This window comes from Salvelinus sp. IW2-2015, linkage group LG8 (genome assembly GCF_002910315.2).
Source record: "Salvelinus sp. IW2-2015 linkage group LG8, ASM291031v2, whole genome shotgun sequence".
In the NCBI taxonomy this organism is placed as follows: domain Eukaryota; kingdom Metazoa; phylum Chordata; class Actinopteri; order Salmoniformes; family Salmonidae; genus Salvelinus; species Salvelinus sp. IW2-2015.
The window spans coordinates 16853864-16866454 of record NC_036848.1 but is presented as its reverse complement, the minus strand read 5'-3'; the positions used below and the strand labels follow the sequence as shown (position 1 = coordinate 16866454).

Sequence of the window (12591 nt, the reverse complement as noted above, 5' to 3'; positions counted from 1 at the left end):
TTTACAAACGTTTTTTAGCAAAGATACGGTTTATGGAGTAAATATATTAATTGGTTTCTTTTAATTTGATAAGAGATGAAAATATAATTAATTTAATGTTATTTGTTAAATGTAAAAATCTAAATTAACCAGTTTTAAGGTTGTGTCATTAGATTTGGGGTGGGGTCGCGAGAAAGTCTTACTAAAAAAATCGGTTCCCCAGAAATGAGTGCARAAAAAATGGGGTCCCTGCTGAAAAAGTTTRAATACCACTGGGGTAAAGGGTAAACAAGCTAATGTTTACATTTCACGGAAGTGGAAACTGATCCGACTGAGTCAGCCTCGTCACTCAGCAATGTGTGTGTTTATGTTTGTCTCTCTGTGTGTATGCACGTAAGTAGGTCTCGATGTGAGTGAGAGCGCGTGTGTTGCAAGTGCGTGCCTGTGTGTGTGTGTGTGTGTGTGTGCAAGCTTGAGGCTGTATGTGTTTCACGGGTATGTTTTCGAAACTATTGAGTGTGTGCGTGTATTCAGGAAGCTGAGGTGATTCTTTCAGCACCCTGCCAGCAGGCTGACCTGTGTCTGATGCCGGTGATGACTGTGACGATAATGGCGTCTGGGAGCACGAGGGAGTGCTGGTGTGACAGACAAAAACAAATGCAAACCAAGGTGATAGCCACCAAGACTACATCACACCTGAAGCCTTCATATTAAAACACCAAATGAAGAAAAAGAAAACCCCTTGAACTCCTTCTCTTAAAAGTCCTCTTTTTCCATCACTCCTACATGGCTGAGAGAAGGAGGCGGAGGACAAGGGCCGCCAGAGAAACACAATGCGCTCAGGGTTGCGTGTTAGGAGCCAGCTGAATGGCACCGGGCTTAATGAGAGCCTGGCGGGGACCCTGAGGTGGGCTGGCACCTGCAGTCTGGCTGGAGGGGAAGGGGGAGCAGGGAGGGTTGGGGAGAGCTGGGTCACCCCCCCCACCCCTGTACCCAGGCCCGGTCCACGTCCCCCCCTGTCCCCCACAACAGCACTTCCTCCTTCTTCACATGCCCTATTAGCAGTCTTGGCGGGGTGGCCACCCCTCTCGCCTCTCCCCCTCGTTAGATCTTTACCCCTCATGCAGCTCTTGACTCCGCTTGGCATTTGGAACCTCGGGTGCGTAGTTATATTTTGTTGAGTTTGCCATGCCAAACGATATCTAACCCTCCCACTCCAGTGTCCATGCACATTGTAAACACGGTATTTGCGCTGACCCTGTATATAGCTTACTTACTTTCTCGTGTTCTTCTTATTTTTATTTCTCATGTTTMATTTTGTATTTATTTATTACTGCATTGTTGGGAAAGAGCCAGCAAGAAAGGCATTTCACTGTAGTTGTGCATGTGACCATAAAAACGTAAAACTTGAAATCTTGACAGTCAGATTTTCTGTACTTCGGTTTGAGAGCTTTTCCACGTTATTTGCATATCTCAAAAACAGTCAGCACTGTACTGTACTTTCAGCAGTCAGTTTTATGAATAGTCGTCTAATTTCTCCCCGAAGACTCCCCCACTTACACCCCCCCCCCAACCCACACACAAGCTGAGGCATACAACGGGACATCGCAGTGTGACAGAAGTTATGAAGAATATAAGGGGGAGATGGAGGGTGAAGTCTGTCTGCAGGGTTATCCGTCTGTCTGCATGGTTATGTGACAGGTCTGGCTGGAGTGGCAGTTCTGCACACACCATAGGGGACTGTCAACCCTCTAATTAGAACTTGTAAAGGGGAGGCGGGGGTACGTTTCCACRAGGGGGTCTGTGGCTGAGAGGATGGTGAAGTGCAACCTGCAGCACTTGTACTAAATGTATTTTTTATGTTTGGTTATCATGAGGGGGGAGCCACAGGGGGGGGGAGGCTGTAACTATTCACAGCTGTGAAGACATTTCCTTCGCCCCCTGTACCCAGCACCCTCAGATCCGCTCTGTTTGTTGTCACTGGACTTTTGCTTGTTAAATGAAATTCGGAAGCCCTTGCTTTCGTCCGTCATCCCCCATACCCCCCAGAAGGAGGCTGGTACTGTAAAAAGGGGGACAGTTTTGAGGGGGGGAGCACTGAAAGCATTTATGTTTGACAAGACYGCGAGAGAGGGAGAGGCGGGTGAACAGAGAAAGAAGCAAGGCAGAGTAGTGAAAGACAAGATAAATATTTTTGACATTTTGTGAGGGGAGGCGCTGGTAACGAGTTGGCCGGCGCAAGGGCCACCACGTCAAACCAGGCCACTTTATGGGTTCTGACGGATTATGGAAACCAGACATTGATAGTTTACACCTAACGCAATACCCTTATAATTATACTGTGAACTGTGGACAGGACAGCTCACAGGATACACCTCTCTGGTAAGCAAACATACATGTATTTTATGGCAGCCGCTTTACTGCTATTTTATTCCGGGCTCCAGTGACCTGACATTTCAACGGGGCTCAGCCTAATTTCCTTTCCTTTTCTTCACCTTTTTTTTGGTGGCTCACTCCCCCACTCCCACTTAACCCACATGTCCCTTTATTTCTGTGTTTAACGTTTGTTTTGGCTATTTTTGTGTCCTATCCAAATAAATGTAGACACTTTTTGACGGCGGCCATTTTGTGTGAGTGTTGCAAGAGGTGTGAGGTGCTCAGGGGGTTGTTTAGAGCCTGGCAATTTTAACTACACACCCAGCAGCTGTGGCCGTGTTAGCTCGGACCTCCCCCGTCCCCCCCTAGGAGGCATCCCCATAACAGTGGGATGCAGCTGCTACCATCCTACCAGCCCACTCTCTCACCTGGTCCGCACCCGGTATGTGACAGTGAACCCCACCTGTCACACACACACACACACACCTCCTAAAAGAGGGGCCTATGTTAACGTGGTGCTTCCGTTAATTCCCAAACACTCTAAGACAGACCAAGGAACATGACAGGTGTTTGTGGTCAGCGGTGAAACAATGCGTCCTGTGGTTCTGGTCCTGCAAGATCTAATCACAATGGCTAGGTGTAAACATTCTGCAACAGACTGTGATTGGGGCAGCAGGTGCCATAAGGGGTTGACAGGTACCGGAGCAATCACTTCTTGGACATCGTGGCGTCGCCTGACCTAAGCAAGTTTGACTCGAGGGCAAAATCAGACTGAAAGCCTCTAATATTTTGATCTGATCCCAATTCTCGGTTGCTTCTCCCTTCCTCTGCCTCTCTCTCTTTTCTAACCCTCTCCACAATGTTATTGGGTGGCACCAACTCCTACTGCCTGCCCCCCCACTCCTGTCCCCTGCCCTCCCTGAAGACACCATCTCCTATGCACCCCCCTGGTCTGATGGTGTGGACCAGCTGCACGGTGTGCGTTGTTGTGGTCCCACTTTATCTCTGTAGTGTCCCCAGCCAGCATAGTTGCAGGGTGGCCCATGTATCTCCACCGTGGAAGTGAGTGAGTCACCGGGGCCTCTGCGGATTGCAGACTGACAGGTTTAGGAAACCACATAGAGCGGATGCCTTTGGGGCAGGGAACAGACTCAACTAATGTCTCAGCCAGCCATACTCCCAGCCAACCAGCGTTGGGAAATGTCCCTTTCAAAGAAGAAGATAACAATCGAGCATAAAAAAAGGATGTGGCATGAATAAAGGATTCTGTATGTGGATTTGATGGCTCAGTTGATTGGAGCATGATGCATGGTAACACCATGAAAAGTACACTACTGAACCACATATAGGCCTACTGAACCACATATAGGCCTACTGAACCACATATAGGCCTACTGAACCACATATAGGCCTACTGAACCACATATAGGCCCACTGAACCACATATAAGCCTACTGAACCACATATAGGCCTACTGAACCACATATAGGCCTAACCACATATAAGCCTACTGAACCACATATACTGTAGGTCTACTGAACCACATATAGGCCTACTGAACCACATATAAGCCTACCGAACCACATATACTGTAGGCCAACTGAACCACATATACTGTAGGCCTACTGAACCACATACAGTGCATTCGGAAAGTATTCAGACCCCTTGACTTTTTCCAAATTTTGTTACATTAAAGCCTTATTCAAAAATGTATTACATTTTTTAAAATCCTCATCAATCTACACACAATACCCCATAATGACAAAGCAATTTTTTGTTGTTGATTTTTGCACATTTATATATTTTTTTAAACGGAAATACATTAGTTACGTAATTATTCAGACCCTTTGCTATGAGACTCGAAATTGAGCTCAGATGCATCCTGTTTCCATTGATCATCCTTGAGCTGTTTCTACAACTTGGACTCCACCAGTCGTAAATTCAATTTATTGGACATGATTTGGAAAGGTTCAGTAGGCCTACAGTGCATTTGTTCAACACTTTTTTGGTTACTACATGATTCCATATGTGTYATTTCATAGTTTTGATGTCTTCACTATTATTCTACAATGCAGAAAATAGTAAAAAAATATATAATAAGAAAAACCCTTGAAAGAGTAGGTGTGTCCCAACTTTTGACTGGAAATGTTCAGAGGCTTGGATTCCCAGCATTTTTCACCGGTTATAGAGAGGTAGTGGCCTTCAGAGATAGGAAGTCATCTGTCGTTACAGCGTATTCACTTCTAGAGGAGGATCGCAATCTCTGGAAKGATTACTGTTGTTATCGGCAGTGAAACTTGGCTGGCAGAGAGCGAGCGAGGCTTTTTTTCGCCCTGTTTTCGCCCTGACTGAAGCCACTATACTGTATCCTGACTTTTATTCTGCGATTGGAAAGTATTTTGAGGCACTTTTTTTCTAAGTACTTGGTGGAAAGTTCCCATTCGATGTCACCATGTTGAGATGCAGAGGTTCATGATCAGTGTAACTATTTCTCTTAATAGTTAACTCAGAGAAGAATATGGGCTACTGTGATAACCTCATACTTTGAATATAGGTACCTTATTCACCAATAACTGCAGTGTTTCTTCTCTGTGACGTTTGAGAGTTGTTAGCATGAGGTTATAGTGGGTTTTGTCAGTGTCCTCTGCGCCAGCTGTCTTTATACTTCCCTGTCTCTCCTCCCGCCCCCCCTCCCCTTCGTCCCCCCTCCATCACGGTCTTTCTGCTGTCAAGCCAAGGCTTCAGGTGGAAGGATGGCGTTACGAAAGAGCCCGTCAACGCTTGCCCGACATGCCAAGCCAAGTATTTTTCTTTTGGGGTCCTGCACCACCCCCCCCGGATCCTTGAAAACAGGAAGTGTATCTTGTTAAGTGATGGATGGGCCCCTGCTCTTCCTGAGAGGACCAGAAAAAAGACCTTTGCCTCCAGGGAAGTCAAATGAGTTTAGCAGTCTCAACAGCCCAGAGTTGGTCTGTTTGTGTGAGCACCTGGATAGTTGGGAGTGTGCATGTGTAGCTTTTTGTACACGTGTGAATGTGTGTGTTTTTATGGTAGAGAAAGCGTGCAACTTTGCTTGTAGGAAATACCCCGATAATCTGTTGCAAGCAACATCTAGGGTTAACAAACGTAAATGGATTTAGCATGTTGAGCTAGATCATCTTAACACTCAGTTCTTCCCGGTGTGCCCTGTTAGGGTAGTTGWATTGTGGAGGCCCTGTAGGTTGWGTGTCTGTCTGCCTGTGTGTGTGAGRGGTCGGYAAGTTTGCGCTGGCATGCGGCCGCCACATACTTCCAGGGAGARCAACTCCGGAAGTGTCCCTGGCACGTCCACAGTGGAGCGGAGTACGCACTTCGGCGACAATCAACCACAGGCCCCCCTCTGTCCCCCTCGTGGGAAGAGAGATGACAAAGAAGAGAGAGCCTCACGTGTTTTTGTTCCAGACACACGTTGTCAAGCTACTCTGTCCCCTAGCCAGCATGGACCTTTATTATTTTCCTTTGGCAGTGGCCCTGGGGCCTATTCATCTCCCCCATCCTAATCACAGTGACATTGTTGTCCTCCTATTCATGTTGTTAGCGCATAGCAGGGCGGATCCAAGTGGAGGAATCTGGACAACAAAAAAATGATCCTCTCGTGATACATCGTTAATTTGTTAGCCAGACTGTTATGGTTACGTCAATTTTTCCCCCCCCATTTGCAAACGTTCCGCACAGGGAAGCGCAGACAGATTTTAAATATGTACATATAGGAAGGAAGTCTCTGGGCTTGAAAGTCCTTTGTATATCCAGAAGGTTATAGCAGGGGATGTGACGAGGATGTAAACAACAAGTTGAAAGGCGGTGGGCTAGGCCACTGCTCACCAGAGGCACAGACATTACTTCCACCTCTGCAGGCCCGTCTGTCTGTGCTGAGCAGCCAACTGTCCCTCTATGCCATCAGGGAAGAGAGACCGTAGTGGTTGGAGGGATATTTTGGGGTCGTTGGGATGCACTAGGCCAGGGGTCGGCAACATATTTTTTATATATGGTTTTTTTTTTCGGATTTTAGTTTTTGGTAAAATAATTGGAATTTAGCTTTGAGTTTCGTGTCACAATGTAATCAAGATATGAAATGTTTGTTATTTTCAAATACAATCTCTGTTTAGGATTAGTGGTGGTCAATTTGCAGTGTACAAATTATTATAATTATTTTCCAGCGCCGACTATTCGCTCCAAACAAAAGTCGACCCGCGGCTAAATCTAGTTCCCCACCCACCCGTGCACTAGGTTGTGGGGAGGGAAGTTATTCTGTTTGCCCCTGCGACTGATGATCCTGCTGTGTTTAGCCATGTTGACTTCCTTTCCAAGAGCAATGACGGCCTTCAGTCAATATTGAAGGACTAAATGCCTTCCTAACAAACTAGTTCAGAATAGTTCCCTTCATCTTTTCTTTCTCAGAGATAAACCAAAACAGTATTCTTACCTCTACTGCAAGACAACGTGTTAGAACTAATATTCAGTTGCGATTTTTCTTTCTTCTGTTTCACATGGTAAACAATAGTTCAAATGTGCATTTTTTTCATCCAGTGTTGTTTTTCTGTACCTTGGAAACCAGCGTATGGTGTGGACTTTGATTGAATATGGTCCTCCTGAGACTGCACATGGCCTCCATTTGGAATAATAATCTTCACGCTTGATATGAACTGAGGTAAATTGTGCAAATCAGGCCTTGCTTCAGGGCAAGTTTACCACACCTGCAATCAGTGCATGGAATTCTTCTAGTCTCAGGTTCCTAACAAGAGAGATGGATGGAGGGAGTAAGAGAGAAGGATAGGTGGAAAGATGTATTTATTGATTGATTGATTGATGAAGACTCCATCCTCAAAGGGATGTTTGTCACCCAGCAGCAGAGACAATCACACACACATGACAGCTCATTTCCCTCACTTCTGTTGCCTAGGCCCTGATGCGTCCGGGTCGACTGGACCGGATAGTGTACGTCCCTCTACCGGACGGCCCCACGCGACGGGAAATCTTCACGCTGCAGCTCCGCAGCATGCCAGTGGACCAGGACATGTGTCTGGATGACCTGGTGACCCGAACGGAAAAGTACTCCGGAGCAGAGGTGAGACAAACAGTACTGATTATGGTTGCAAATAAACAACACGTACTCTATAATAGTAATTTTATGGTAGAATACATAGAAGATGCAGGATGTAATACACATTGTAATGTAATAACAATTCTGGGGCTAATCTCCCATTGACATCAATGCGTAGTTTACGTGAAAATCTAAGTTACACATATGCAGATTTCAAGTTAGGATTTCACCCATTGTGATTAGTATTGAGAATGTGATATTGAATGTAAGAATATCAGCACTAGTGCCAATATGTGTTTTTATATCAAATATAAAGGACAAGACCAGGAACAATTCTACCATTTAGTCATGAATGGCGGCAACTTGTTTTCTATTGGACAAATGATCGAGGATTTTAGTCCAGGTTTGAATCAATTCCTACAAGTGAGATTTATCGAAGGCATGCTACCTGATTCATGGTTGGCCACCCTGGCAAGAGCCGGACTGTCAAATAAAAATCGGCTAAGACAAACCCAACCCTGTCGTGGCACACTCAACACGGAGACCGTAAAGTCAAGTTCAACATGGGGGGAAAAAATATTGAGGTGAAGGACTCTCTCTCTCCTCATTGTTATTGTTTTAAGCCTACCTTTTAACGATTACAGGAAATAAGTGAGAGGTGGCCAGCGTTCGCAAGGAGATGTTGTTCGCCTTCCACTGTCTGTTTTATGTCTGTGCTGTGTCAAGGCCCTCGTGATCTCACAGCTGGCGGACTCGCAGCGAGCACACAAACACTCCATTGTGTGACAGACTTGTCTCTTGACGTTGGGCTGGGGTGTGAATCACGTTGTCTTGACAGAGAAACAGTGCGGTGCCGTTGAAGCCCTGACAAGCCCTRCCTGTCAAGATGTTTTTCATGCTTTTTGTGGTTTAATGATGACACATCCTTCAGTGGCTATAAAATCAACTCCGGTTGTCCAAAATGTTACAGTCGATCAAAATGTGGTTGCAAGGCCGGCCACATGGGTATTATGAAGAGGATTTGTCAATTCTGTGTCTAGGACCTTTTGGCCACTAACTTTTTCTCTGGCTATTCTCCTGGAGATCTGATCAGAGGAACACAGCTGTCGAGGAATTTGCTTCTCTTACATGACCTTTTAGGGATTTGTAGAGATCTGTTGAAAACATGTACCCCCACCCTCCTTTCCCCTCCCTCCTTCCCTCCATAGTTCCCCCACCCAAAAGCAGCTTAAAGCAGGCACCTGGAGAAGGTATGTGCTAGAAACCGATCCCTTGGTATCAGGTGTTGCGTTTTACATCGGGGTGTTTGGGATAGAGCTTTCACCTCCCAGTGGAAAGTTTGCTATCTCTGTTTGCAGGTTCACTCTCGGTAACCCACAAACCCCCCCCCCCCCCCCAGAMGTATGTGCTGCTTCGCACAACATGCACAAGCTTAAAGTCAATGGTCTGTGAGCTGTTACACACTTTATTGTTGCCAGCGCTTTTGTAGTACCTTTGTATGTCAGGGGACATTTGGAAGCCATTTTCATGCTCCTCAATGCTCTAACTTAATAAGATAAATAACATGAACAAACTGTAATACAGCAAATCGTTAGATGTAGTAATTCGATGAAACGGCTTGTAAAATAAGTAGCTCTTGTGGTCCAGTGTCTTTTGGTGGCTGTAAGGTGGGATATATAGGTGGAATGGAGTGCTTAAAGGCATCTTGTCTAAACTAAATATACTATAGCTCTCCTGAGGGTATGTGAACGTGAATACTCCTGGCATGGCAGGTCATAAAAGTCTGCCGTGGTGCTATGCATCTGTTTGAAATGCTACTGAGCGGGCGTATTTGTCTTGGCACGGCGGGATTTCTGCAGAGGGCGGTGAGGCGTGCCATGGCGGATGGGCATCGGTCGTGTATCAAGCCCACGCTTCAGGGGAACAAGCTCGATGAGGGGCCCTTGTAAATCGTCCGGGCTCTTATTGAAATTGGAGGCCGGTTTGCCGAGTCATATTTCTCTCGCTCACACACAGCCTTCTCCCTCTCTCTCCTCTCTCTGCCAACTGAAGTACTAGGAACTCTTAAGAGAATGAGCAAGGACATTACTAAGCATTGAGTCTTGCGTTAGTTGTCGGACTTTGTGAGGAGAGAATATGATTTTGGCTTACACTTCACATAAAGTTGCAACCGTGTCATTAATGTGAAGTGTTGCCTCATTTTGTGTTTCTCATAGGGTTAGGTTGAATGGACTGGTAGAGTGACAAGACTGGCAGTTGTTGTCATGTCAGCTCCGAGCCAGAAGCCTTGTTAAAATCACGTCTTCCACCCGGCAGGTTCCTGCCCAGAGTGACATCTGTTTTCCCCAAGTTTACACCCCACTACCCCCCACCACCATACCCGTCCATCAGCACTGCTCCTGCCTTCACCATCCGCCTTCAGCCGTCCAACAAAGTAACATTCGATACTGTAATTGCATTGTGTTGTCATAAAGAGGGATTGCTGCTAGTCCGGAGGGAACGGTGACGCGTTTCTTTTTCTCTTTTTTATGATCAAGCCCTGACAGGAAGAACCYGAGGATTTATGTACTCCATCACATGTCCCGAGTCAGAGAGAGGCCAGCTCCTTCAGCCTGGTGGAGACCTGTTGGCTCATTTAGCTTTGATAGAGGACGCTTCTTTACTAGGAGTCAGCATTGTTTCCCCAGTTAGCCTGCGGAAGATTGCACGGGTGTCACGGAGAGGACGCATGTCAATAAGGGGCTATCAGTTTTCCGGAGGGCAGAGGTACATTGTGTGGATATCATATAGGCCCAGTATGGGGACATTGTGGGGACATCACATAGGCCCAGTATGGGGACATTGTGTGAACATTCAATACAGGCCCCAGTATGGGGACATTGTGGGGACATCATAAATAGGCCCCAGTATGGAGACATTGTGGGGAATCATATAGGCCCAGTATGGAGACATTGTGGGGACATCATACAGCGCCAGTATGGGGACATTGTGGGGACATCATACAGGCCCAGTATGGGGACATTGTGGGGACATCATACAGGCCCAGTATGGAGACATTGTGGGGACATCATACAGGCCCAGTATGGAGACATTGTGGGGACATCATATAGGCCCAGTATGGAGACATTGTGGGGACATCATACAGGCCCAGTATGGGACATTGTGGGGACATCAATACAGGCCAGTATGGGGAACATTGTGGGGACATCATATAGGCCCAGTATGGGGACATTGTGGGGACATCATATAGGCCCAGTATGGAGACATTGTGGGGACATCATACAGGCCCAGTATGGGGACATTGTGGGGACATCATATAGGCCTACTGTGGGGACATTGTGGTTGATTAGGTGGATCCACATTTCATAGTTTTCCTGTTTACAGAATGTAATTTATCCACGAAATCCCCTGCTGTCAAAATATCCRCCATGTGTTGTGGACGTTCTGATGGCGCCGACATCAGAATGGCACCGATGTATTATTTCTTATATTGTTACCCCAGGAAATGGAAATCTTAAGTCTTAATATATACAGCCGGGAAGAACTATTGGATATAAGAGCAACGTCAACTTACCAACATTACGATCAGGAATACGACTGTCCCGAAGCGGACCTCTGTTTGGACCACCACCCAGGACAATGGATCGGATCCCAGTAGGCGACCCAAAACAACGGCGCCGCAGAAGGGGCAGAGTATACTACTCGCCAATGTCCAGTCTCTTGACAACAAGGTAGACGAAATTCGAGCAAGGGTTGCCTTCCAGAGAGACATCAGAGATTGTAACATTCTCTGTTTCACGGAAACATGGCTCACTCAGGACATGTTATCAGAGTCGGTACAGCCACCCGGTTTCTTCACTCATCGCACCGACAGAAACAAACATCTCTCCGGTAAGAAGAAGGGCGGGGGTGTATGCTTTATGATTAACGATTTGTGGTGTGATCATAACAACATACAGGAACTCAAGTCCTTTTGTTCACCTGACCTAGAATTGCTGACAATCAAATGCCGACGGCATTATCTGCCAAGATAATTCTTTTTGATTATAATCACAGCCGTGTACATCCCCCCCCCCCAAGCAGAAACCTCAACGGTCCTGAAAGAACTTCATTGGACTCTATGTAAACTGGAAACCACACATCCTGAGGGTGCATTTATTGTAGCTGGGGATTTTAAGAAGGCTAATCTGAAAACAAGGCTCCCTAAATTTTATCAGCATATCGAATGCGCGACCCGGGCTGGCAAAATTCTGGATCATTGCCACTCTAACTTCCGCAATGCATACAAAGCCCTCCCTCGCCCTCCTTTCGGCAAATCTGAACACGACTCCATTTTGTTGCTCCCAGCCTATAGACAGAAACTAAAACAGGAAACGCCCGTGCTCGGGTCTGTTAAACGCTGGTCCGACCAATCTGATTCCATGGGATATGTTCCGGATAGCCTCAGACAACAACATTGATGTATACGCTGATTCGGTGAGAGAGTTTATTAGCAAGTGCATCGGTGATATTGTACCCACGGTGACAATTAAAACATTCCCCAACCAGAAACCGTAGATTGATGGCAGCATTCGCGCAAAACTGAAAGCGCGAACCACTGCTTTTCATCATGGCAAGGCGACCGGARACATGTCCAAATACAAACAGTGTAGCTATTCCCTCCGCAAGGCAATCAAACAAGCTAAGCGTCAGTATAGAGACAAAGTAGAGTCATAATTCAACGGCTCAGACACGAGATGTATGTGGCAGGGTCTAYAGTCAATCACGGATTACAAAAGGAAAACCAGCCCCGTCGCGGACCCCGGTGTCTTGCTCCCAGACAAACTAAACAACTTCTTTGCTCGCTTTGAGGACAGTACAGTGCCACTGACACGGCCCGCTACCAAAACCTACGGGCTCTCCTTCMCCGCAGCCAACGTGAGTAAAACAATTAAATGTAAATGTGTTAACCCTCGCRAGGCTGCCGGCCCAGACGGCATCCCTATCTCTATCCCAGACTGCTGTTCCCTCATGCTTCAAGAGGGCCACCATTGTTCCTGTTCCCAAGAATGCTAAGGTAACTGAGCTAAACGACTATTGTCCCGTAGCACTCACTTCCATCATCATGAAGTGCTTTGAGAGACTAGTCAAGGATCATATCACCTCCACCCTACCTG

General features: G+C 46.5%; 1 protein-coding gene across 1 annotated transcript in view; it reads left to right on the top strand.

Moving 5' to 3' along the window:
- Positions 1-12591, top strand: part of afg2a (AFG2 AAA ATPase homolog A) — a 123387-nt gene that overhangs the window by 96165 nt on the left and 14631 nt on the right. The window contains exon 16 of the mRNA XM_023992647.2: positions 7295-7459. Coding sequence (XP_023848415.1) covers positions 7295-7459 — 165 coding nt within the window. The remainder of the gene's footprint in view (positions 1-7294; positions 7460-12591) is intronic.